This window comes from Podarcis erhardii, assembly GCF_964252035.2.
Source record: "Podarcis erhardii genome assembly, chromosome: 7".
Lineage (NCBI taxonomy): Eukaryota > Metazoa > Chordata > Lepidosauria > Squamata > Lacertidae > Podarcis > Podarcis erhardii.
Genome location: NC_138511.1, coordinates 35,840,302 through 35,868,239, shown reverse-complemented (window position 1 = coordinate 35,868,239; position 27,938 = coordinate 35,840,302). Strand labels below are relative to the sequence as shown.

At 42.2% G+C, this 27,938-nt stretch overlaps 2 protein-coding genes across 3 annotated transcripts; both read right to left on the bottom strand.

The window, feature by feature from the left end:
- Nucleotides 1-658: 658 nt before the first annotated feature.
- On the bottom strand, nucleotides 659-17,031 carry HEATR3 (HEAT repeat containing 3). The gene is made up of 15 exons (XM_081870218.1): nucleotides 16,801-17,031; nucleotides 15,295-15,467; nucleotides 13,787-13,874; nucleotides 13,099-13,211; nucleotides 12,437-12,546; nucleotides 11,339-11,479; nucleotides 10,435-10,715; nucleotides 8,947-9,037; nucleotides 8,600-8,751; nucleotides 7,349-7,431; nucleotides 6,204-6,340; nucleotides 4,956-5,044; nucleotides 4,488-4,631; nucleotides 4,206-4,382; nucleotides 659-1,536 (listed from the first exon to the last, which is right to left on the bottom strand). The coding sequence occupies exons 1-15, from the start codon at nucleotides 16,915-16,917 to the stop codon at nucleotides 1,423-1,425; spliced, it is 2,010 nt and encodes a 669-aa protein (XP_081726344.1). The 5' UTR covers nucleotides 16,918-17,031; the 3' UTR covers nucleotides 659-1,422.
- A 3,761-nt stretch (nucleotides 17,032-20,792) lies between these two features.
- Nucleotides 20,793-27,904, bottom strand: CNEP1R1 (CTD nuclear envelope phosphatase 1 regulatory subunit 1). 2 transcript variants are annotated; one of them, XR_014158985.1, is made up of 7 exons: nucleotides 27,748-27,904; nucleotides 26,022-26,093; nucleotides 24,725-24,798; nucleotides 23,857-23,966; nucleotides 23,284-23,338; nucleotides 22,514-22,613; nucleotides 20,793-22,479 (listed from the first exon to the last, which is right to left on the bottom strand). XR_014158985.1 is itself a non-coding variant. In XM_081872240.1 (6 exons), the coding sequence occupies exons 1-6, from the start codon at nucleotides 27,770-27,772 to the stop codon at nucleotides 22,572-22,574; spliced, it is 378 nt and encodes a 125-aa protein (XP_081728366.1). In that variant the 5' UTR covers nucleotides 27,773-27,903; the 3' UTR covers nucleotides 20,793-22,571. The 2 variants fall into 2 exon arrangements, 1 of the variants encoding a protein (XP_081728366.1); XM_081872240.1 differs by having other exon boundaries at nucleotides 20,793-22,613; nucleotides 27,748-27,903.
- Nucleotides 27,905-27,938: the final 34 nt, after the last annotated feature.

Sequence of the window (27,938 nt, the reverse complement as noted above, 5' to 3'; positions counted from 1 at the left end):
CTGATGCTGCTGGAAGTAGTCACTTGCCTACGAAAGCCGACATTCTACATACACATATTTATGGTAACAAAAGGTGCCGCATGACTCTATTGCTCAACATGGCTAACCTGCTGCTTTCTGTTAATGCCTGCTTTCAATCCACTTAATCGACTCGAAGGAAATCTCGAGCTGGTTTTGCGCTATCTATATTTTCCCAACTGTTCAGCAAACACATTTCAAGGTGACAGGTGTGGGTGACTTTGCAGAGTGACAACAGTCACACCTGTTGTAGCTGCTCAACAGTAGCAGTCAATAGCAATCTATCATTTATATAGCCCAGGCTGGAAAAATCCCAAGCAAGGCGCTGCCTAGAAAAGGAGATGCTGGAAATATTTTTCCAACCTTGCGTACAGCTGGCACCTATAGGATCAAAACTGGTACTTAGGGAGGGCTCCCCCACCTGCTAGTCTGAGCCTGATACATATGGCAAAGAGTATATTACAGGTTGAAAGAATCTTGGTATGTTTTTGCAGTGCAGTTAGCTAATACGTAGTTGGCACAAAGCCACCCCTAGGATAAAGCCACTTGGGTCTAATCCACAAGAATATTAAGTGTATTAAAGTAGATCAACTTAAAAGCAAATATTGGTTTTTAAGGGAATTATACCCTCAGAGGAGTCTATAAAAGCATACCTTTTTAATAGTCTTCCAGCATAAATTAAATTCACATTTCCTTTGCAGAACAATGCTTTTGTACATGGAAGGCATGTATATTTCCACACAATGAAAATAAAATCCAGAGATTTCAAGCCAGTACCAATGTAATAGTCTAGATTTTTTAACCATGGTTAAGAGAGTGGGAGTACTCCACAGGCTTGCATGCTCCCTCACTTCCCTTTTAATGTCTGCACCTATGTTAACATTAACCATGATTCTATCAAATCAGAGCTGGCAGCCATGGTTAGAAGTTGGTGTGCAAACTCCAGTTTGAGCTAACCATGGCCCAACACTACCCACAAATTATCTCTGAAAAGTGGGGCAGGGAGAAACACCATGTGTAGATGAAATAGGGAGAGTGGAAGGAAAGCAAGATCTTCCCAATCTTCTAATGATGGCTGGAAGACTAGGAATATTACATTACGCCTTCAGCAGAGCTTACTCCTAAAATCTGATGCTGGTTCTTGAGAGACTGATGGGTGACATATACTTTTTTCCAGTATTTAAGGGCACATTCTGGCTACTGTCAACACTGAATCAAAAGCAAATGGTGCGGCACTTACGGATGCTGAATCCAGTTTTAACGACTCCGTAACTCCACAATTTCTTAACTCTCCTCCTGCCACCAATCACTGCAAGGCGCTATATAAAAATCCCAAACTAAAGTATTTAACAAACAATAATAAAAATATAGCTTTACAGTCTTTTTTTTTCTATTCAAAAATTATTATTCTCTCTCCAATTTCTCTTGATAGGCAATGAATCTTCTTAAGTTCAGTTTCACATTGTCAAGCACACATAATTGATCTGAGCTGTACTGTCCTTTCCCTTCTTTCCGCATCTGCAATTCAAAAGGAGAAAAAAAGACAGATGTATTATGCTGAAATTCTACAAGAGAGGAATCCTAAACCATCCAAAAACAAACAAACAAACAAACAAACAAACAAACAAACAAACAAACAAACAAACACCCAAGTCCTCCTCTGCAAAAGGAGATGCTGTATGCAGTCCTTTCAAAACCAGGGCATTGATGTCTCTTGCCCAAGGTAACAAGTTGGAGTGAATGGCAAGAATAACTAAATTATCTTCACTCACTCAGATATCATAAGCTTAAAATGGACAGTGCTCCACCAACAGGGATTTAGTTATTTATTAAAAATATTTCTATTCAGCTATTCATAAAAAAATCGGAGCAGTTTACACCAATTATACATAGAACCATGCAGCAAAAAGTTAAAAATCAGAAAGCAGCTATTATGGAAAGATGTATTCTCAATTGCCTGTATAAATCTGACAGAACAGAAACGTTTCCAGCAGGCATTTAGAAGTCGGAAGAGAAGGCGCCTGCTGAATCTCTAGTGACAAAGTGTTCCACAGGACTGGGCTGATGACACTAAAGCAGAGCTTTCCAAACTTTCCACGTTGGTGATACACTTTTTTAGACATGTATCATTTCACAAGACAGTAATTCAGTTTTACTAGCAAACCAGAGGTTAAAATCAACCCTTTTCTAGCCCCAGGAGGAGCACAGGGAGCATTTGTGTGACGCGCCAACACACTAACGTGTCGCGACACACAATTTAGTAAGCTCTGCACTAAAGGCTTGGTTTCTTGTTACGGTCAAATGAGCCTCACCAACACAGGGAATGTCCAACAATGCTCCCTGCAGATGATCTCAGTGATCAAGGTGGGCTATAAAACCATGGAATAAATAATAATTATAATGCTGGTGAGCACTCCCTCCCTCTGATAATTCAACACTTTAGGTGGTATCCAATGCTAGTCCTACTCAGCAGAGACCTACTGAAGTTAACACACATGATTTACTTTCATTAGTTGAAGTTGGTCTAATCTCAGTACCTCTTAGTGGGCTACAACCCAAGCGGCAGACTCACACGCGTACAATGCTCAAATATCAAGACCCACTGTTGGGTCCCCTCCTAATCAATGGAGCTCTTCTGTGTAGGTGAGTCTTAGTGGAATCATCTGATGTCACCATCAGCAGACAGCACTGGGCAGCTGAAAGTCGCCTTTTAAAAATTTTCCATAATGCCCTAGTGTAGGCATTATGGGAAATTAAAACGACAGCTTTTAAACCAAGCTGGTCACTGCTGATTACAGTAGCTGATTGTGGGTGGGTTTTTGTTTCTGCTTCAAGAAGGGCTCAGGACAGGCACCAGAGTTGCGCCTACAGGGATGCTGAGGCCTCAACAGCTGTCGTGTGCTGATCCTAGGGCTTGCTTGCTACTTTTGTCATGGATAACTTGCAACCAAGGCCACAACCACACCATCCATTCAAAAGCCACTCTTATACCACTTTAAACAGTCATGGTTTCCCTCAAAGAACCCTGGGAACTGTAGTTTGTTCAGGGTCTCCTAGCAACTCTCCATACCCTTAAACAAGCTACAATTTCCAGGAATCTTTGTGGGGGCTGATGGTTTGAATTGGTATGTTGCTGCTTTGAATAGATGGTTTAGATGTGAACTGAATGTGTGAACTCCCACCACTGATTAGCTCATTCACACATGCGCCAGTCTTTACTTGACCTTAAGAACATAAGAAGAGCCTGCTGGATTAGGCCAATGGCTCATCTGGTCCAGAGTTCTGTTCTCACAATGGCCACCCAGATGCCTAAGGATAACTTGCAAGTAGGACCCGAGCACAAGAATACTCTCCCCTCCTGTTGCTCCCAGCAACTAGTATTCAGAAGCGACTCCCCCTGCCCCAGTGATGAACACATAGGTGTTCACTCAACCCCTTAGTCCTTTCTCTTCCTTGGAGAACCCACACTAGCACACTTTGACTCGGGAGACTAGGAAATGACTAAGCAGCATCTGCCTCCCAGGCTGGCAGACAAGCTCCTTCCTTGTGTTCCAGAGCAACATGTTCTCTGGGGCTGGCAGGTACAGCACTGCAATTATTTCTCAGACGATGCCTTTGCATTAACCCCTCAAAACCTAAAATTCAATCCCCACAAAAAGCCAAATTCTCCGAGATTCCAAACAGCTAGCACTGGCCTGACCTAATAAAAACCACCTGGTCATATTTACTAAACTCTGTTCAGCTGTGACAGAAGCACACACATTATCTGAGCAAAGCTAGGCAAGCTTGTCTTAACAGCAACATGACACTGAAGGAGGACAGACCCAAAGAACGGCTCTTATGAGATGCCGACACGGAGCTGGGTCAGGTCTATGACGACAGACAGGGCTCAACAAAAAGAGAAGGGGGGAAACCAAACACCTTCCTTTCTCACCACTAGCATTCTAACACTTCTAACATTGACTTGCCTCCATCTTTGGGGAGATATTATTGAACCAATGAGGACTAGAAACTTGCTCTCCCCTTTTTTTCCCTCAACAAGAATTTTTTTTTTTTTAGGCATTCAATATGAATCTTGGATGCAACTGCGGTAATTAAAAGTTTTCCCAACTGGTGGCATTAGTGAAGTCACAAACCATATTAGTGTTTCAAGTACTTCCCTCTCACAGTGAATAAAATAGGCTTACCCGTGATTTGAAAACTGGCTGGAATTCCTTAAGTGCATATAACAACTTTATTTGCTCTCCTGCCTTTTCGGCTTCTTTCCCGTCAGCGAACACATCAAAGAGGGCATCCAGAGCTTCCCCCACCACCACAAGGGAAGGATCCTTCGTTGCAACGTCAAGGAGGAATTTCCCAATCATCTGAAATGACACAGAAACAGGTACCCCCAAAATCACTACAGATCTTACAAGCAGTAATGTCATTGCCAGAAGTGAGAGATAGGTATTTCCATACAGAAGTTTTACCTTTAGTGTTTCTGCTGTGTCTTCCACCTTGGCCAGCACACTGCCAGCAATTCCTAGAATGCTAACCACGTTTACTCGGACACTAACATTGGTATTCTGAATACCGGCTTCACATAAAGTCATCAGCTGCTCAGGAGACATGCTCTGTTTAAAAGAATAAAAATTGGGACTGGTGAGGGGAAGAGATAAAACACTCAGCATCCAAGTTGTTTAAAAGCAAATGCCAAAGAACATTTTTTAATTCAAGTGTTTAAGAGATCAAACATATAAAAGTGGAGGGCTAGCACCTCAGGCTACTTACAAACAGGTTGCACAGAAGCAACGGATATAGACAAAAAGCACTCTGTACATGTTTGGAGACACTGGCTGCATGTTAGGAGAACAGCCTTTCCATACTTCTCCTTCACCCAGTTTTCTCAGTTTATCCCACTTCTGGCACCTCCACCCCTGGGAAAAAAGCAGTCTCACCTGAGATATATTATTAGACGCTAGTGTTTGCAAAAGGGCTCGTAAGGCGCTGGTTACGGCTTCCAGGAACTCCATTTCCTTTGAAAATTCTGCACAAAAGGAAAAAAATCCCAATCAAGTTGTTCAGGGCTTGAAACCCAAGAAGTTACACATGCTTACATAGAGGCAAATTTCATTGAGATAAAACACATATGGTGTCTGGGGAAATGTTGGTGATTATCAACACTCTTTAATTATTTTGAGTAGCGCCCCACATTACAGAGGTTCAGCATTTGTCTACACACTTTTGCCATCCCCACCTCATCGCAATCTCGTCCCCAAATTACCCACCAGCTCTACTTCAAAGGACAACCATTTGCCAAGGTCTTCAAGAAACTATGCCTAATCAACATTGGCTATAGTTATCAATGACTCATTGATAAAAGACTTTCAGCTGGGTTTGGGGATGCTCTAAGGCAGCCAGCTAGTTTTTTAAGTTTACGCTCCACAAGTTTAAATAAGGAGGTTTTGTTGTTGTTGTTGTTTAGTCGTGTCCGACTCTTCGTGACCCCATGGACCAGAGAACGCCAGGCACAGGAGGCTTAGAACACCTCAAATATGGGTGTTGATGGAGAACGTCAGCAAGAGAGATCCACTGCCCCATGTCCTGCTCATGGCCTTGCCACTGTGGGAAACAAGAGTTGGGCCTTTGGACTTCTCCTGTAGGGGTCTTCTTCTGTTCTGTTGTCCCCAGGCTGCGTAACTCCCTGCCCCAGGACATCTGTGTGGCTTCCTCCTTGATAGTGTCCAGACTTCAACAGGACTCTGATCTGGCTGCCATCCAGTATGTCCTCGCTCTCGGTTTTCCTCCAGAATTGTTTGCCTACTGTGTTATGCTGTTTTTAGGGTGTATGTCTATGATTCTTAATTGTACTTTTCTTGCTTCTTTCACTTCTCATATTCATTTTATTGTACGGCCATTTGTATTCCAGTTTTAAGTGTTCTTCACAGATACATCATGGACTGCTAGAATGAAGCTTCAAAGACCACAGTTTGAGAAACCCTGCTGTCAATAAATAAATAAAAACCCATACTGCCCACATGTAAACCAGAACGATGTAAGGAAATACAATAAAAGTGGGATGCTGGTAGCAACTGTGAACAGCAGTGGGATGTGGGGTGGGGGAAGGAGAAGCAAAAGGAGAGAAATATGAAGGGAAAGGGCAGAGATTTGCTGAGGTAGCCATGACTGTAGCACATGAAACATACCTGGCTGAGAAAATATTAACTGGGACAGGTGCTGGGAGAGCGATTGAAGCACTGAAGCACCCCCAAGACATTCCACATCAGACACCAACAAAATGCTGTGGAGACAGGTCAGGGCTCTATACTGGACCATGTTCAACCTGTAAGAAAATGGAACATTCAGCACAGCCCCTAATCAAGAGCCATAAAGCAGAGAAGAGGAACACCAACAATACAACCCCCCATGAAAAGAATGGATCTTCCAGCCCCCATTTTCCTAGGGGTCATATGGCTATGTGCTCCATCATGGATTGCAAGCCTTTTTGAGCCAGTGGAATTTTGTGGGTGTTAGCCACAAAATGGTTCCTGTAGAGGTATGGGAAATGACAAAATGGCTGCCGGGGGGGAGCCATGTCCTAACACGAAATGGCTGCCATCGAGGTATGGCATAATGGGTGCCACATCTAAAATAAAAGAGAAAGAGAGAGACATGACTGTCCCTTCAGGGAAAATGCTGTACTCAAATCACAGGGGGCTCTGGAAACCCCTCCTCTATTCAGAACAGATGGGAGGAAGGGTGCCCAACCCCAGCCTCCACTGAAATGTGGGCATGCTTAAAGGGATGCGTTCAAAGTAGGAAAGGGTGAGACAGTGCAAATAAGAAATGAGCAAAAGAGCAGCCCCTTATATATTGCCAATGTCCTGCATTCTGTGCAGTGGAACCAAGCCTGTGGAACTCCATCCCAATTGAGATTAGACAGGCACCTTTCTTGCTGAACTTTCTTGCTGAACATAACTAAGACTTTCTTGTTCCAAAAAAACACCTCAAATGTTTTCAAAGGGTTGTGGGGTGGGGGGGGGGAGCGGAGGAAAAATTAACTGAAGTGCAGCAATACAGATCACTGAAACAGACTGCTTTATTAGTATGTCCTTGTATATATAAAAACGTTATAATCATGAACTAGGCAAGTGCTCAGATGTTTAAGTGACAGTTCTTAAATAACAAAAGTGCTCTTGTCTTAATGGAAAAGAATAAAGCCCCGTTTAGTCCCAGTTCTTTTTTTCAATAGCAGTGAGCCTGGATCCCATTGGAAACCCCACAAATGAGGAGACACATTGCTTTCCTAATAATATGACTGGAAACATAACGAAAGTGAATTAACTCCTACTTTTTAATAAGTGGCTTCCAAGCTGGACTGTGCATGCAGACATCAATAGCAACACTGTTGGGAAACCCAGTTTTTTCAAGTATCTAGGAAAAGAAAAAAGCTGTTATGCTTCACCACCACCAAGTACAAAATTCAAATTCCTAAGAACAGCAGTTTTCCTTAAAAAACAAACAATGTTTCTAGTCCTTATGGCTGCATAGAAGTGCATGGGCAACAGTTTTAATGGCAGGATAAATTATGCAAAATATGCAATTTTTCTTGCTTTGCATAATTTGTAATTCATACAGATTGTGGAATTGAGCATTTCTTGCTTTGATGCAGAATTTCAGTGCTTTACTGCCTTGATAATCTTCACAACAGTTATGTTAGCATCCTTGACTTCAGGAAGGAACAGGTAAAAGAAAGTTCTTTTTTGCACAGCACATAGTTAATCAACGGAATACCTGCAGGAAGCAGTAATGGCTACCAATTTTGATAACTCTAAAAGGCAAATTCATGGAGGAAAAGGCTATGCTGTGCCTCTACAGATGGAAGCAGTAATGCTTCTGAACACCAGTTGCTGGAAACCACCAGATGAGAGAGTGCTCTTGTGCTCATATTCTGTTTGTAGGTTTCCCACAGGTATCTGGTTGGCCACTGTGCGAACAAGATGATGGACTACAATCATATAACTGTAGTTGGAAGGGACCCCAAATGCCATCTAGTCCAACCCCCCGCATTGCAGGAATCAAAACTAAAGAATGCCTGACAGATGGCCAGCCAACCTCTGCTTAAAAACCTCCAGTGAAAAGTACACAAACGAAGGTGATTTTTACCACCCGAAAGTCCTTCCTCATGTTTAGTCAGAATCTCCTTCCTTGTAATTCAAATTCTTTGGTGTGGGCATTACCCCGTGGAACAGCAGAAAACCGGCCATGCCTCCAATCCAGGATACTTCCTTGCATTTCCCTTCCAACAGCCAGCCACTATTTTGCAGCCACCGTTGGGTTTTCTTTTTTTTTTTTGGAGGCGGGAAGTCCCACCCCAAAAGGGATTTTGTCTTCCTAATACCTACTTTACCAAAAGATACATAGGTAGACTTCTTTCTATGAAAAGTGAACCACAACTCCACATCCCAGTGTCACAGAAGCACTTTTCCAGAAATGCAATTCAAAGGCCGTATCTGGAAACACAGAACTTAACTGGTCACGTGATCATCTGGACCCTGGCACACAGGTGTTGGGGGGAGGGGAGGGAAGAGGAGGACTCTACCTTCTTGGGAACAAGGTGGTTCCGAAGTGCTGTGTGCAGCTCAGCCGAAAGGCACAGGGGTGACAGAAGCTTCCCACCTTCGTTGTAGCTGTCCATAAAGGCATCGCTTTCATCGCTACTGGATAACTCTTCCCATTCGTCATCGGAGGGGTCTGAAAACATGCAGTTCTGGCATTTAAAAAAATCTCAACGGGATCATTTGTTCAATAACTTTTTAAAGTGGTATGATACTGCTTTAAATGTATAGTGCAGCCAGGGCCAAAGATAGTGGGGTTTTTGTTGTTGTTTCTACAAGAGGAAGGAAAAAGAAGCCCAGATACCACCTGAGCAAGAGGGCAACAGAATACCTTCATTGCAGCACATGTTAACAATGATTTCCAGGGCTGTCTGCTGAGCTAAGAGTAAAGCTGCCACCTGCTTCACCTCCTGCTTACTGCCCTACAAAGCAAATAACACAATAAATATTTGATATACCGGGTCATGCTATTTGCCCATTTGTTTTATTTATTTAAAGGCATTTCTAAACAACTTTCTGTAAAAAAATTAATAAATCTCTACATGGTGTACACTGTGTACAGTATAAAAACGATACCCATTAGCACAAAAATGCCACCTAAAACCAATAAAAATAGCATAAAAACAAATAAAATAGCCTGATTCAGAGGTAACTGAGAAATAAGAGCCTCAAATCGCCGGATGGTGTGTGTGTGTGTGTGTGTGCGTGTGTGCGTGTGTGTGTGTATTAAACAACACTCAGGATAGAATAATGCCCAGCACCACTCCATAGTACGACTGCCAAGGGGTGGACACATAATCCCCTCAATGCTAGGCGACACCACACCACACATTTAAAGTGTCATACCACTTTAAACAGTCATGGCTTCCCTTCAAAGAATTCTGGGAGCTGTAGTTTAATGGGACCCCTCCCATTTCCATTTTCCATCCCAGAGCTACAATTCCCAGAGTTCCCTGTGAAGAGGGACTGAATGTTAAACAATTCCGTGAATTGCAGCTCTGGAAGGGGAGTAGAGGCCACCCAACAACCATCAACACTCGTACCATACTACATCTCCCATAATTCTTTGGAGGAAGCCATGACTATTTAAAGTGGTATCATGGCACTTTAAATGTATGGTGTGCATATGGCCCTAATCTTAGAACCCAGACCCGTAGGAAGGAGCGATACCAGTGCAACACAGTGCCACCAACTCACATGTCTCAAAGACAATGACCCTATCTGGCACTAGGTTGCCTACCTCCAAGCTTAGCCAACATGGGGCCTATCAGATGCAGTTAGACTACAGCTCCCATCAGCCCCAGGCAGTATGGCCGATTTACTTATTTTATGTGCTCCTTCATATTTCCTTAAGCAGTTTACAAATTCTACCCCCCAAAAAAGAACCAATATAAGAAACACAATACAAATCCCACATTCAGCAGCAAACTGTACTACCAATCACCATCATCTTAACAATTAGCCTGCATTTTAAGTGATGTGAATAAATAAACCTTTCAACAATGAACACAAAGAACTGCCAGAAAAGCAAACTGTGTACAAATGATACATAGAAATGCTATATAATTACAATTTACAAATTTCAGAAATATTACCCACAAAGCATGTAATATTACCAAAAAAAGCACTTAATTAGAATCACCAAACTGGCTGAGGTTGATGATGCTTTTAAAAAATTTATTACCATCCTTCACCCTACACTCAGTTCCTTTAGAAAAGTGAACCCCCCCCACCCAAACAGTACTGGTTTTGTATGTGTTTTTTTCCAGCAAAGAAAGTCTGGCTTGCAACATCTAGGGCTAAGATCAGCCACACTTACAGGAAGTAGATCTGAAATGTCACTTTCTTGTTTGGTAGCTCCTTTAGGAGTTTCCTCCATCTCCTCATCATTATTAAGTATTGAGAGGTCCCCATCGCCCAGATTTCCCTCAGCCTCTGGTTCAGCTGAGCTTTTCAACCTTTCCACTTCCATTTCCTTCATCTGAATAATCATCTCACCAGCATCAATGGCTAAGCACTCTGAGAAAATCTTCAGGATGGCATTCATGGTGCTTGCCTGGCTACCAGATGGCAGGGTGTTCCTTATATTCCAAGTGACACCTTAAACAAGAAAGAGATTAACATAGATAAAAGCCATAAACCCTGGTTATAGTATCTGCGGAGCAAATAAAGTGCAAGTGCTCCTCCATGAAAAACAATTCCTTGCATGTAGAAAATCACCCAGGAGAAGAGTACTAGGCTAGCTATCTCCCTGACATTCTAATTTTCTTGATGCGGGGAGTTCCCACATTGGAGAATATCCAAAACACTTGCAGTTTCCCCACCTGCCAGAAGGCACTCAAGTCCACAAACAGCTGCTATCACATCATTCTGATGAATATGCAGATCAGGAAAGATAAAGATGAGGTACAAATATTGTATCTGCCCTTAGGTGAACTGGAACCCAAATCCTTGAAAGTGCCTCCACCCGTACCTTATGACCTGAAATCTGGGATGAGAGGCCCTGCTTGTGATCGCATTGGTAGGAATGGCTCCAAGACAGGGCCTTCTTTGTGGTGGGACCCCAGCTATGGAACTCCCAGGGAAAATCAGGCAGTCCTCCTCTTTAATGGCATTCAGGAGAAGGGAGAGCAGATGTGACTATCATGAAGGGACCCTGCACTTCTGAATTTCCCATTACGCTACTGCCACAACACAGTACTCATTACCCAGTTGAAACCTACCTGCCACCAGAGTCCGTAAAAGAATGTCCTCCATGCCTTTCTCTGATGATAATAAGATCATTTCCAGAACTTGGTGTGCAGAAGAATCAAAGGACGACAGCAGGTCTGGATTATCTTCTGTCACAGCCTGTAAACATGATGCTGTGGAGATAGAAGAAAGCATTTAAACTGAGACTGCAATTCCAAGATGTCACTCATTAAAACACATCTGTCAAGATAACCTTACCCATATATGCCCACTCAACCAATTCAATCTGTGGAGCTGTCACTTTTACCAGTGCCATACAGCATTCTTTCTGCAAATAATTCTGTAAAGAAATTGATCCTTCAGTGAGGCAGCAGCTACACTCCCTGCACAATGACATAAGGCAGCTGCTTTCTCTGTACTGTTTCTGGAGCATCCTAAAATATTTTGTTTGTTTGTCTGTCTGTTTAGGTAAGACTTACATGTATTTTAATATACCATATTATTTCATAATGTATATTTTTAAGCTGTTGATTTTATTAATATTGGGGGGAATTAGCTTAACTTGTTTTTGCCTTTCGAGTTCCATCAGTAATTTTAATATTTGCATTTTATATTTCATGTCTACTGCTTAAAGCTTTGTAACAATTAAGCAGTATACAAATGCTGCTAAAGAAGAAATAAAACAATATGAGTTTCTTCAGCTGCAACAGGTTTCTGCCAACCACAGCTCTACCTGTGGAACTGGAATTCAATACAGTGGTACCTTGGGTTAAGAACTTAATTCGTTCTGGAGGTCCGTTCTTAACCTGAAACTGTTCTTAACCTGAGGTACCACTTTAGCTAATGGGGCCTCCCGCTGCCGCTGTGCCGCCGGTGTGCGATTTCTGTTCTCATCCTGAGGTAAAGTTCTTAACCCGAGGTACTACTTCTGGGTTAGCAGAGTCTGTAATCCAAAGTGTTTGTAACCCGAGGTACCACTGTACCAACCAGCTTGCTGAGAGGCTCTGGAGGATGTGTTTGCCCAGAAACCCCAGAACCAGTGGACCTGAGAGAGTTTCATATCTTCAAGAGACACCTGACAGAGGCTCTCTGCGGCTGAAAACCTCCCATAAACATGTCCCTTTACTCACCCACTGCGATAGCCAAGTCCACGTTTTTGCGAAATCTCTTCAGATACTGGAGCACAACATCCAAGCAACCTTGTTTGTTGAATATAGAGACCGCTGTACTGTTACATTCGCTAACAAAGACACAAAAGGATCTTTAGCAAACCAGCTTGGCAAGCACATTGAAAACTTAATTTTAAAAAATATCTATGTTTCTTTGATCCTGGAACAAAGAAAGCAATGTAAGGCTAAACCACATTTTAGCATTGCAAGGAAATACCAGTGTGTACGCTCCCTCTTCACCTCATGACCTCTTTTAAAGCCATGTAGGTAGGTGGCCATCACTGCTTCCTGAGGGAGTTCCATAGCTCAACCACCATGCGCAGTCTGCCCCCCACCAACCAACCTTCCACCTGCCTTCTTATTTACAAAGAGTGCAGGGAAAGGCCATGCCTGTCAGTTTCTCCTTGGTCTTGGCGTTGCGCCTTTGTAGTACTCAGCAGGGGACAAGGATGGATACAAAACTAGAATTAGCTGCCTCTGCCTCTCACTGGTTCTGGCTCTGCCTACTGTGGCTCTCCTTGCTTTCCACTGCACCAATCTCAGTGAGCAGCAGCCGCCACGGCCAGTAGGGCCATCAAAATTGGACCCAGCTCCGACACCAAGTATTTCAAGATGGCGCTCACCAGACATTCCAGAGGAGGTTCACAGCCTCGTTGGCAATATCTTCCATACAGTTCTTGTGTGTATCTTTGATTTCCTTCAGAGAGCCGTTGCTCTCCTCAAGTCCTGCTCGACACTGCATTGCAAGATGGGTTACGAAGATGAGGGTGTAAAAGCAGAACAAATCAGACCAAACAGCTAGTGGCAAGAAGGCATTTGAGCCATGTTCACACCACACATTTAAAAGCACTATAGTACCACATTCCTGAGGTAGTTTAACAGCCAATCCTGGGCACTCTGGAAAGTAAAGCTCTGGGAGGGGAATAGGGGCTTCCTAACAACTCTCAGCACCCGTAACAAACTCCAGCTCCCAGAATCCTTTGGGGAAAGCCGTGACTGTTTAAAGTAGTATCACAGCACACGGTGTATATAATTTTAGATATATAATTTTGTGATGTTAAGTTGTTTTAAACCAGGGGTCAGCAACCTAAGCCCCACGGGTCATTTGACCGGCCCACGAGCAGCGCCTGAATTGAGTTGCCTGCTCGCGCGCTGTGCTAAACTGGATGCTGGACTAGATGGGCACTCCTTGGTCAGTGCCATATGAAAGCAGCCTAAGGCTGCCTAGTAAGTTAATGGCGGAGGTAGGATTTGAAATGGGAGCTTCCTGGCTCACTGCTCAGTTCTTTCACCACCATGCTGGCTACATACCTCTTTCAGCAAAGCTACAAGAGGAGTCATGATATCTTTAGTGACCATGTCGTCACAGACGTCGAATCCTCCACAAGCACTGAGATTTCTGTAACACAGCCAAAAACTTTGGGTTCAGATTCTTGTTAAAATAAGTTATAACAGATTAAGGTTTATCATCATCATCTGTAGCAACAACAATATATAATCAGAGAAATTTCACCTAAAACAAGAACCAAAAGTTTTGAATAACAGATGCATACATTAACAAAACAAATTCCTTCCAGTAGCACCTTAAAGACCAACTAAGTCAGTTCTTGGTATGAGCTTTCGTGTGCATGCACACTTCTTCAGATATCTGAAGAAGTGTGCATGCACACGAAAGCTCATACCAAGAACTGACTTAGTTGGTCTTTAAGGTGCTACTGGAAGGAATTTGTTTTGTTTTGACTATGGCAGACCAACACGGCTACCTATCTGTAGATGCATACATTGTCACTTGGGTGGTACAAAACATTTGGAAATAAAATAGTATTCTAATAATTAAACTTCGGCAAACTATACTGCTGCTGTTAGTCTCTTGGACCTCTGCAAAGTAACAGAAAATCTGGTTCTCGCTATCAGGCAAGTGGGATCTGCAACAAAATACTGCAGTGTCTAATGTTTATTCAGGGTACCTGCCCCTCCATTACATCCCTGCCCCCCATACTGTCGGCATTCTGTCCACAATGCAGTCAGTCTCACTGGGTCATTTTGGGAAGTTTTTTTTCTGAGGTTCTCCGCCCAAAAAGTTTATTTTGCTCTTCTACAAAAACCTAGGGGTTCCTCCTACATTGCTTGTCCCTGCCCTTTATCCACGAATGCTACTCTTTTAGTTACAGTGCTTGTAGTCTGTATATTTGAAACAGAATGATAATAAACAGGGGAGGATAAGGAACAGGGAAGCGAGATGGGGAAAGGATGGGCTTATGAGCTTGTCACTGGGCATGGAGACTATTTGCCTCAAAGCAACAACTGCTGTGATCTGGTACTCTATCTACCACAGGCTACAATGGTTTCTGTCCGGGGGACATATTGGTATAACCAGACCAATCAGTGCAAGCAATACTGAGCTAGATGGACCAATGGTCTGACTCAGCAGAAGGCATATTCTATGTTCCTAAGGGGTGTACTCTTTACACTTGGTGGAATTTGCCTATGAAATGTATCGCCACTTAGATGGCTTAAAAAAAAAAAAAGGATTATACAGATTCATCAACCGCTAACAGCCATCACTAAATGGAGCCTCATTGTTCAGGGATAGTATATCACAAAATATCATGTGCTGAGGACAACAGCAGGGAAAGGCTCATTATCTCCATTCCCTGATTTGGCTGCTTTCTGTAGCGTGACTGAAAAAGACATGGTCTTATGCATTTAAGTGGGGGGGGGCAGATGCTCATGAATTCTCAGCACCCACCACCCACATGCCCTCCTGAGCATGCTTCAAAACACTGCTTTCTTCCAGCTTGCCACCATTTGTAACTCACCGAAGAGCTCCTGCCGCTGTCTCTCGAACTGCCAAACTCTTATCGAGCAGCATGGGACCCAAACACCGGACAACATCCCTCTGCAGAAAAGCTGGGATTGTTTGTTTCTGCTGCAATAGTTTGGAGATGCTGGCACAGGCAAATTCTCGCATGTCAGCACTGGGGTGTTGAAGCTAGAAAGAGGCACACAGAGGGAGGTTAGAACACCACAGGGTGGGAGACGCCGACAGATTTTATTTATTTATTTTCTATACTGCCCTTCATTCAGGGATCCCAGGGCAGTTTACAATATAAAAGCCCAAAAATACACACCATAGTGACAAACAAAAACAATAACCCCACACACAGAGCATTTAAAAAGCCATGAATTATTTGATTAGCCAAAGGCCTGGGAGAAGAGGAATATTTTTGCCTGGTGCCTAAGGATATGTAAGGAAGGCACCAGGCGAGCCTCCCTGGGGAGAGCATTCCACAAATGGGGAGCCACCGCAGAAAAGGCCCGTTCTCATGTTGCTGCCCTCCAGACCTATCATGGAGGAGGCACATGAAGAAGGGCCTCAGATGAGGATCGCAGGGTCTGGGTCAGTTCATGAGAAGAGGTGGACTTTGACGAATTGCAGCCCGGAGGTGTTTAAGGCTTCATAGGTCAAAATCAGCGATTTGAATCGGGTCTGGAAACTTTTTGACAGCCTGTGCAGTCGGGCCAGGACTGGTGTTATATGCTCAAACCATCTTGCTCTGGTGAGCAACCTGGCTGTTGAATTCTACATGAGCTGAAGTTTCCAAACCATCTTTAGAGGCAGCTCTACCTATAATGATTTGCAGTAATATAACCTCATGAGATGAGAAGACTCCCTGTAAAAGACCCTGGTGCTAGGAAAAATTGAGGGCACATGGAGAAGGGGACGAAAGAGGACGAGATGGTTGGACAGCCTAACATGAATTTGACCAAACTGTGGGAGGCAGTGGAAGACAGGAGTGCCTGGCCTGCTCTGGTCCATGGGGTCACAAAGAGTCAGACACAACTAAACAACAACAATAACATAACCTAGAGGTTAACAGAGCATAGACAACAGAATAAAGCACTTATTCTTTGCAGTAACAACAAAGCACCCTAAGAAAAGGTAGGTTGAAGACCGATCTGTCTGGTTCCTCGTGGTTCGTAGTTGAACCCTATATCTGCCTTTATCAAGAGCTTGCTCTCTTATAGGGCACGAGCAAGCGATCACATTTCAGCTTCACGCCCTTTATCAGAAGCTTCACTCGCTGATTTCTCGGGGGGAGGGGGAGGGAGCAGGCCAGGTCAGTTGGCAACCTCCATTCAGGCTCCCTTGGACCGCGCGCAGGAGCAGACCAGGTCGAATCTTTCCTGGTAAGTTGGCAACCCGAGTTGAAACCCCTTGGCGGGCGATTATGCATGCAGGCGGTTTGCTTTCGCTCTCGGGCTCGGAGAGGGAAGGAGGCGGAAACCGGTTTCTCCCTCCTCCCTCCCCGCCCCGCTCTTACTTTTTCCAGCAACTCCGCGGCCGGGGATCCTGCTCCGGCCTCCCCGTCTTGCACGCTCAGGGTCCCCGCTGGAGAAAACGGCTCGTGGCGGAACCGCTTGGTCTTGCTTTTGCCCATGATCTTTGCAAACCCTGGACGCTTCCACGGCAAGGAAAGCGAGGAGAGGAACCGGGGCGTGTTGGCCTGGCCTTCACCCCCCACGTGTGCGGCTCCGGCGCAGGCGCCGCTGCTGCTGCTTCCCCGGGAAACGTCCGCCCCGGATGCGCTTGCACGGGGGGCCGGGCTGCAGCTAGAAGCAGCTGGGAGACGGAGGGAGAAGCATCTCAGCTAGAATAAGCTGGGAAAAGCCTTTCCACCCAGCTCATCCAGCTGTGTGCTTAACTCCGCAGCACGCTGGTTGGAGTAGAGAGGGGCTTGCTCCCAAGTAAGTACTGTACTGTATGCAAAGATTTGCAAATATACAGCACCAGCCGCTTCTACGTAGCTACGTAATCATTTCAGGGATGTTGAAATATTATGTCGCAGTTCAAGGAAGCTTTATTATTATTATTTGTTACTACTATTACTTAATTACTTTAATTAATTAATTAATAATTAATTTTGTATACTGTCCTTCGCCTGAAGATCGCAGGGCTGTTCACAGTATAAAAAACGAGAACACAAAATACATAACCAAAACCAAAGCAATAACCCTGAGCTCAATGCCTGGTTGAAGAGAAGCGTTTTCGCCTGGTGCCTTAATCACAGGATCCTAGAATGGCCAAGTTGGAAGGCAACCCAGGGCCCACCCTACCCCAGAGAGGTGCCTCCTCCCACTGCCCCACAAGGGCCTGGGAAGCACCCTCTGGCCAGCCCTAGAGGCACTATTCGCCTGGAGAGCTTGTAATCAGGGCTGCTGCAACAAACAGCTGTGCAAGCCTTTGTGAGGCAGAGATGGGAGAGGGCATCAAGAGATGGGAGGGAAGGAAAGAGGGACAGAGGCCAGTGTTGCCAAACAGCACCCTTGACCATCATTCAAGGCATCGTGGGTTGCCCCAGCACATTGGTTGAAAACCACTGCCGCCTTAGACTCATACTGACTGTCCTAAGAAATGGAAAGAAAAAAAGAGGTTTGCGGACAGCAGCCATAGTTTAGCTTTCTGCAGTTTGAAAGTTTTTGCAACTTAGGAAAGCCAGACTTCAAAGATTTTCAGAACCAAGCTGGTGGCAACATGAACCCAAATGCAGAGCACTGCTGCATAGGCTTAAAACTGAATAAAAACATTCATGTTATTAAGGTTTTAGAAGCCCGTGAAACAACACGTGTTCCCCTCAAGCATATCTTACAGCACAGTGCTATGCACATTTCCTCGGAAGCAAGTTCACTGGGACTTACTCCTAGGAAATCGAGCCCAGGACTGAAGCATTAGTTTCTATTTATGCAGTACGGCAAAGCGAACACTTAAATAATAAATGCAAGCTGCTTCCCACAGAAAATAATTAGAAAATGAAAGGTCTCTTATACCACATATTAGGTGATCCGCCAGTGTCAGTCTTGGAAAAATCGATGGAATTGTTAGGAAATTGCTTCGTTGCGCAGAAGGGGGAGAAATGATACCCCAAGTTCTCCAGTATATTTGTCTTGATGAAAATCTTTCCCACATATTCCCTGCTGTGAAGTTTCCTCTTCCATTGTCTCGGTTCAAAATGTAAGACTGCAGCAAAGGCTGGGGAAGACTGGCGGTTTCAGTTATCCAGAAGGGGAAGGGGAGTGTTCATTTACATGCTTACGGAAAGTTAGACATGTCCAGACTAGCCCCTGGGGTTGCATGGGCCTGATTTTGATGAAAATCATTATATCATAACAGCCGTAAAATTCAAACAAGAATAAACATTTTGTAAAGCTAATAATTTGGTACTAATACATAAAATGTTACATTCTGCCCCCCACCAAGATTTCAGAAGTTTATTTATTATTTCACAATATTGATGTGGTGTTTGATTGTAATAAAACCTCTATGAGGTTTGTGAAAGATAAAATCAAAACAGTAAAATTATCAACAAAAGACTATTAAAAACAGCTATTTAAAAACGTTCAAATATCAACAGTAAGCATGAAAAGATTAAATGCATGTTAGCATTCTACATTTCTGGATAGGCTTGCATAAACAAAAATGTTTTATTTTATTTTTTTATAAATATTTATTAAAGTTTTTAAATATAAATGCACAAATAATAAACGATCTTACTTCTATCACAACAATTTCATCACTTCTTTGGACTCCCTCACGTCTCCCGCTCCCATTTACATCGTTAAAATTTTTTTCCAAACAAATTATCAACTTGTTTACAATCTCATGTCCACTCATTCAAATATAATCTAGCACTTCTTCCAAAAAATTTTATATTTTCTTTAGTCTCACTTATCATCAAATTTAAATCTAGTTTAGTGGTGGCCAATTTTTTATAATCTAGCATCCTTCTTAACATTCAACCAAATTACAATGTTTTTGTAGATACATCTTGAATTTCTCCCAGTCTTCCTCCATCTTCTCTTCTCCCAGATCACGGATTCTGCCAGTCATCTCGGCCAGTTGCATATAGTCCATCAGCTGCATCTGCCACTCTTCCAGTGTGGGTAGATCTTGAGTTTTCCAGTTTTTTGCGATGAGAATCCTTGCTGCCGTTGTTGCATACATACATAAACAAAAATGTTTTAAGCAGGTGCTGAAGAGTACAGCGAAGGCTTCTGTCTGATGTCAACAGGCAGGGAGTTCCAAAGAGTAGGTGCTGATATACTAAATGATTGATAGGGTCTCACCCATCAGCAATTGTGTTGCAGCATTCTACATTAAGTACCATTTCCAGATCCACAGAGAAGCCCCACAGAGAGTACATTGCAGTAATCAAATATTGAAGTTACCAGTATCTGAACTACTGTGGTCAAGCTGAGTAATTAAACCAGGGCGATCCCTTAGACTCATACTGACTGTCCTAAGCAATGGGGTGGAGGGAGGAAGAGGTTTGTGGAGGGCAGCTGTGGTTTGGATTTCTGCAGCTTGAAAGTTTCTGCAATTTAGGAAAGCCAGACTGCAGATTTTTTTGGAATCAAGCTGGTGGCAACATGAACCCAAATGCATAACACTGCTGTATAGACTTAAAACCAAATAAACACAGAACCTATCTTGATCTAGGAAAACAAAAATTGAGATTTATGCAATGTTCAAAGGTCTTACTTACATCTTCACATGATCTGTAATTTAGATATTAAAAAGATTTTCAGTACTGTAATACTAAGCATCAAGTCCTCCTTTAGTTGCTTCAGTATCAAAGCATCTAATAACTGCCAATTTAGGTGATTGTTTTCTTGTATGAAGGGGTTGCATGCATGGCAAACAAACCAGAAAGTCTTCCCTTAACATTTATAGGTTACCACTTACACCAAACTGAGAAACTGGTTATTAATGGCTTCAGAACAAGACAAGACATTAAACCAACTTCAAACCACAGTGGCTTGTTCTGAACCCCTTAACCAGAGTTTCATGTTTCAGAAGCCACAGGAAACTATGGTTAATGGAATACTTTCTGGTTTGTTCTCTTACTTGTTATGTCAGTGGGTCAGCATTTAGTACCAAATACTTGTTCTAATAAGCCCAAGGTATTAGTGAATACCATTAATGAGAAAACTCATATGACTATATTTAAATAAAGGTCTCATCCAATTAAGTTATCCATCTCTAAGTTGCCCCAGTCTGCTAAAGACTATCATGGCTGTTCTGGGTCTTGTCTGAAATTTTGCAGGAATACAACTATAGTACTGTATAAAATTCCACACCTGTCCTGTAGATGCAGAATTGCAGAAGCTGACCAACCCTATATATCTGAAGCAGAGTTTTTAAAAACTGAATTTTCAAAAGTTGGTAACATGAGAAGCGTTAAATTTGAAATTAATAGATTTCAGCACTCCTAACTTTTATATACTTGCAATTTCAAATACAAATGCCAGCAAACATATTATAAATAAAATGTTTATTTTATACACAAAAATTTACAGCACTTAAAAACACAGGTGGAGCAAGAAATGCAGAGAAGACTTCGAGAGCACAGGATTTAATTGCAGCATTCAAAGGAGAATTAAACATTGACACAAGTGTAGTTTTGGTTTTCTGTATGTACAAAATCTTCCTTGTGGTGCAGCATTTCCTACACTGCCAGTTGCTTTGTGCTCTTAAAGTTTTATACTCTTCTTAAAATAGCTTGAAACAGGTCTTGTAAAAAGGCACAGGAAGGATTTAAAATTAAATTGCTTTGTGTCAGTATTTCAAAGTCATACTATGCGTAACAGCCACTTTTAAGTTTTAACACTTTTCTGCAATAAAGGTAGATTCAGATGGCTGATTTTGCCTCTTCACAAAGCTATTTCAATTGCCATCCCCAACCCACCAAGTTCCACAGGCATTTAAGGATAGAGAATTTGACTCAGTTGCTACTATGCATTTGTCATGCCTGATTATGATGATCCAACTGGGCAAAGGGAGGGAAATAGATGGTCTTGCATTAAGTGTCATGCTGCCTGCTCATATAATCAGATAGCATGCCACAGCTTCGCATACTCTTCCTCCTCCGGGCATCTAACCCTCTCGTGCAATATCAATAATGCAGCTTATGCTCCACTGCATAGTGAATTAATGCATTATGCTAACATTTCTGCCAACCCTAGCTAATGTCAAACCACAGTTTGCAGCAGTGATTCGAAGCAGGCTTGCAAACTGGCTTGGCACCAAATGTGGTTAGCAAAAACGCTGGCACCAAGGAAGCAGTAACTTTCGCTAGCTCAGAAACTGAAAAGAAGTTTCACCTGAGAGGGAAAAGCACACACAGGTCTGCAGGTTGCCTAATGATGCCTAAGGACTCAGGCAGCATTATGTCAGACTGGGCCCAAAGGAAAGTCTGAATCTACCTTGAGCTTTGTTACATTGGTGGCACTTTCTTTTTATCAAGTAATCTGAAGTTAAGCAATACTAGTTTCGTGGCAAAACTACCACAGTGTAAATTTCAGATACAATACATCATTACTGTATGCCCCAAACACACAGAGGTTTTAAAATATTAAAAGCCTAAACATAGAATTTGCTGAAAATAGGCTACTGCTAATGCAAGGAACTGAAGAACAGGAGCTTTTGTGACAAAATTCAAAGTAATACGCACCAAGAAGAGTTCTGCCAGAAGAATTTTTTATATATAAAATGCAGCGTTGGGTGGGGAGGGAGATAGCCATGATTAATGAACAAATGTAATGGTAAAACGCTGTGTGAATGGCAGGTTTAAGTATCTCTTCAAATACTGGTTCCCTTTTCTATTTACAGTGATTTGCACATCATAAAACCCATTGAGTCCTTTTCTAAATAGAGGATCCCACCTTGCTGAAGATGAAGCCCCAGAGACATACTAATACTGTCTGGCAGGGTTGGAGAACCTGTGTCCCTCCAGCTGCTATTGGACTACAGCTCCCATTATCACTTACCCACACCTCTGTTTGCTGGGGCTGATGGGAGTCGGAGTCCCCCAGCATTTGGAAGGCTACAGCTTACTCGCGCCCTGCTGCCAGAGAAGGAATTGAAAGCATAAAACAGACAAGAAAACGCAAGGAAATTATGAATAAATAAACCAGATGTTTTCACGCTTTTGCTGTCAACTCAACACCCCACAATCCTATTTGGCCTCACTCTCTCAAAGAAAGTTCTTTTCTTACATTTCCACAGCAGCGAGTAGAGTTGAATGGAGATAGTGGGTTACTGGACGTGAAGCCGGGGTTTCAATATTAGTTTTCCAGTCTGGGGAAGAAAGAAATCACTTTCACATTACAGCAACTCCTGCTATGTTGGGATTACTTCTCTGTCGTCTTGCTAAGCCTACGCCAACTTGCTGTCCAGATGTTTTGAACTACAATTCCCATCAGCCCGGTCAGCATGGCCATTTGGAGAGAGCCAAGTTAACAAAGGCTGATCTAGCTTAAAGAGTGGAAACTGAGAACAGAGTTTGTTTGCAAGGATTATGAATCTAATTAGTCAGTTATTAGTAGAATAATTCTTTTCTTTTTTATATGCGAACTACAATAATAGGTTCCCAGTCCCCTGTGCAATGAATCTACAGAATTTATAGAATTTTTTTTTTTTGCATGCTACAGATCAAAGATAGCACAATATGCACCCTGATTGATCTTTCATTTCTTAATAATGTAAGGATTTCATGTCAAATAAGGAGGGAACTCAGGTTTGTCTACTAGCAACATTATAAGGAATATTTAGGCCACTTCTTATAGAAGGATATAGGGCAAAAAGATCCTTAATGTCTTAGTCCCATGCAGAATAGACCACCTCGAGCACACTGATGGGAGGAAGAAACTAGAAGCACATTGAGTAAACTGGGAACTTAAAGACAATAGAGGATGTAAGACAATGTGTATTGGAAGATTATTAGGCCAGGGAAACCAAAGCCACTTACATCATCACAGGACATGTTGTATTCTGCCAGGACTGTTCGACATCGCGCTGCTATGCTGAACAGAAAACATCAAAGAAACATACCAGTCTCTAGAGTCATGGCAAAGCAAAGCAAAGTGATTGCACTAGAGAGAAGGGGCACTAAAGGTCAGATGGGGAGGTCTCGGGCTGCATTCAGCCCTTGGGTGGTGGTTTCCCACCCAAGTTGTATGCTCTCTGTGGTGTTTTTTTATCAGTAAAGTAATAGGTAGCAAAGTTCTGTGACTACCCTTGCACTCCAGCTATATCCTGGGAACAATTACCATAGAGTTGTTTTGCAGAGTGGCTGTAGGGTCACACACAATGTTGTGGAAAGCGCCACCCTGAGAGGAGATTATCTTATTCACATGTGACCACAAAGAGGGAATACAGGAGCTTACGACCGTACTCCCCGTTCAAGAAAAGTGTTCAAACTCTCTCCATTCTTTGACTCTGTTCTCAGAGAGAATAGAACAGTAGTTAAAAGTTTCTTCAGTTGAAATTATTGCCAGTGTGATCATGGTTAAATATATGCCAGGTACTGAATAAAGGATACATTGAGGGTGCCACCACTCTTTTATGTATACCAGCAAAAAACAAACCTATAAGAGTAATACAGCTAACTGTGAAGAATGGATGATTCCATAGAGATGTGAAGAAAGAAACCTAGGAGAAAACCAAACAACGCTTTATGAATACACGATTAGCTTGAAATTAATAAAATTAATACAACTAAAATATTCATTGGAGAGCACAATACTCAGCTAAAGAATCTCCACTGCTAACTTTTAAGGCATCTGTCCACAAGTCTGCTTCAACCTACAGAAGTTGTTTTGATTTTAAAAGAAGCATATTATACAGTCGAGAATGAGGGGCAAACAAGTTACTAATTTTAACACTAATATAAGAGGGGGTATAAATTATTAATTTAGAAATTAATATATAAAGTAACAGATCTGATTTCTCTCTCATTCACCACTGTGAAAACAGGATGCTGGACAAGGCAGATCTTTGGTCTGATCCAGCAGGGCTCTTCATAAGCTCTGACTGACATAAAGGTCCCAACTTCCTACCTTTGCAATTATGAAGGCTAGCAGTGTCCCAAAGAATAGGCACATAGATATGATCTTAAGAACATTATAGCTACTAGATTAAGCTATAACCTAACAAGCCAAAAATCATGATGCAACCAGATCCCTGGTTGTGACACAAACATTGTTCTAGTCCACCCTGGATAGAAATACTGCACTGACACTAAACACGATGTCTAGGTTCGGCTATAGGATACCATGGGGAACTTTTCAGCAGTTTATAAAACCTGTTAATATATGCATAGCATTACGGATGAATTTATGCCACAAATTCAAATAGATTAAATAGGAAAGCAACACAGTAGCAAGACATTTGAGAATGCTACTACCCACCTTCTGCGTTTCAGGATCTATTAACCAGTTCCAGGCACCAGTTGCTGTACAGACCGATACGACTATAAGTATTACTAATGGAAAAGGAAAATGTTAGAAGCAATATATTTGCACAACATATAAGGGATAACTTCTAAAAAAGGTCTTAGTTATTCTCAAAGAACATGACAGTCGTACTAAATTGGGCGATTTACGTTCCACTGAAATAAGTGGAACCTGCAGTTCATTGAACAGCACATCCTGTACCTCATTCATCCTTAAAAAATATATATATCTGCACAGGAACAGCCATCAATAGATAATTCTATGCAATATTCAATAGGCACAAAAAGTCAGAAGAACTGTCTTTTGTTAGGTTAGCTAGTAATTTAAATGTGTTGCAAATTTCCAAGTTCAATAAATACTTCTTCAACACATGGGTATTCAGAGCAGAAGTAGGCAACCATTAACTATAGCAGTATTCAGGCATTCCTCACATGAAAAATAGAAGCACAGTAAAGGGGGCTGCAGTGTTGTGCATTTAGCCCCATCCCTAATGTCCTGGGGCACAATTTCTGCCACTGTGTGCTGCTCCATAGACAGAATGCCTCCATTCAAAGAGCAGACTCTCCGCTACAGAAGTTATGCCCTAAAACAGTTTGCCCCTCTTCACGCAAGTAATGTCTGAAGAGGACTTCTGTTTTTCTAGAATTAGCATGACTGTATTCATTAACTAGCAGCCTTGTACATGGAATTCCAATAAATCAAAAAATCAGTGCAGTTTTGAAAGGTTCAGTCTGCCATCTTCGTTCAAAATGGAATCCAATTGTATTCAAATATAGATGTTTGCTCCTTGATCTCAGGAATCATCATGCAAATTTTGGTGGCAATATCTTAAGAGGTGTTCAAACGCATAGTGAACACATAGGAGACGCAGATGCACTTAAATAGAGATCTTTCGTGTGGGAAATCCAGAATAAAACCCTGCTCAGCTGTAAAGGAATCACAAGGGTCTTGAGTAAGTATCTCTAAGCCTAACCTACTTTATAGGATTGTTGGTATGCTTAAAAAAAAAAGTTGCTGTTCTCATCTTAGTTCCAAAAATAACTGCTTTCAGAAGTTCAGGACACCACTGTACTATAGTTCTCTTTCGCAGTAAGACAGTATTATTTATCCTATATTTTCTTTTCTTATGCAGAATTTTGCATCACAAATATATCATAAAAGCTACTGAAATGTTAATACCACACTATGTAGGTACAATTTGATCGAAGCATTTATAGGCAAATTTGTACTGCTCTTAGAGAGCTTGACTTACTTCTCCAGCGTCCAGTAGCTGGTTGTAAACAAGCTATATATTCAGTAAGCCTTCTTTCAAAAGCCTTGAGATCTGAAAGAAAGAAAGGCAACCATCTAATTAGACTTATGCTGAAATACTATACTTACTGGAAGTAAGCATCATTGAACAAAATGGGGCTTACTTTTGAGTAGACAAGTATTGGATTGTGGTGTTAGACTGTTTTAAATTTACTTTACACTAGTGAAAAATATGAAGTAGGGCAGACTTTATTCCAGATTAGTTAATCAACAACACATTCACTAGGTTTGACCACCAGCATACAGCTCTCCACAGTTTACCCAAAGGGAATGCAGCACACAATTGAAAAAAGGTTTGACTATCCCCATCATACACATTTTGCAGACATTAAGGAGAGGCTTTCAAAATACTCGGCATAGTTGCCTCTATAACAACAATAAACAGTACCAATAATAGGTCTAAAATAAGGTCATATTGCACCACCTGTGAAATATCCCCTAAACCCTGCCTTCAGTAATTTTCTTTTTGACAAAAGTTCAGTTACTAGTGGCTTCAAAACGATTTGCTTGTGTTCTTTTAACAACCACCTGATTTGCAGAAAGCAATTGAGGAGCAACTTGAAGGCATGGAGATAAAAAAAATAATACTGTCTAAAAAGGAAAGTGTTTTGTAGCACTTAGATAACATAAATAAGTGCTACAAAACACTTTCCTTTTTAGACATCAGTATAAGACAGTATTATCTATCATTTTCCATGAAACCTCCGGAAGTCATTTAACATTGGAATTGTATTTAAAAACAATTTAAATTCCACTACGGATACAGATTGGGATCTAAAAACAAAAACAAAACCCTCAATTCAAGAGGCTTGTTGGAAAAGGAAGGTCATGAATTGGTGCCAAACAGATATTATTTATTTTATTTATTTCACAAAATTTATACCACTTATTTATTTTTTAAAAAATCAAATCAGTTTAGAAAGAGAATAAAACCATAAATAAAATTATCAGTAGAAACAGTTAAAAACAACTATGCAAAATATTCCAAAATAAAATAAGCAAATAAACTAAAAACAGATTAAAACATACATCAACATTCTACATGCCTGGATAGGGAAAGGCGCCTGCCTTATATCCATAGGCAGGGAGTTCCAAAGTGTAGGTGCTGCTACACTAAAAGATCTATTTCTTATAAATGCAGAACGGGTATTATGTGGCACCTGCAACGGTGCCAGTTCCACAGACTGGTCAAGTGGGCATATATGGGGGTGAGGCGCTCTCACAGGTAAACTGGCCGCAAGCTTCGATGGGTACAGCACTAACAAAATGTTATTATGGTGTAAGCTTCTGCAGACCTGAATCCACTTCACAAAAGCTTATGCCACAGCAACAACATTTGTTAATCCTTACCCAGTGCCAAGGTGCTGCAACAAGACTGTCACGGTACGACTCGTCTCTCGAGGACCAGTCTGCTGTTTCAAGGCACAACCACATGGGCCAGTTGGATAGTTGTCAGCCCTGCAGCGGGAGGACAATTTAATCGGGAAGACTAAGTTTTGCAGGTCCAGCCGCTTTCTTTCTCTTCCGCGGCGGCTGCCTCAGAAACTCGTTTGGGGACACTGAGAGGAAGAAAGGAGGATACAGGACAGGCAAAATGTCCTTTCCCTGGAGGGAGGCTGGTGCCTTTATGACGCCCCCTACCCCGCCTCAGGGGAACCCCGAATTACCTTCCGCCTGTTCCAGCGAGTTCATTGTGAGGGCCAGGGAATAAGGAGAACTCGCAGACTACCACCATTCACAGACGCAAAGTCTATAGTTTCCTTCCTCTTCCTCCACCTCCTCCCTTTCATGTAGCGCCGTAAGCTCTCGAACTTCCTTCAACTCAATGAAAGCGTCGCTTCTTTCTATTGGGCAATTT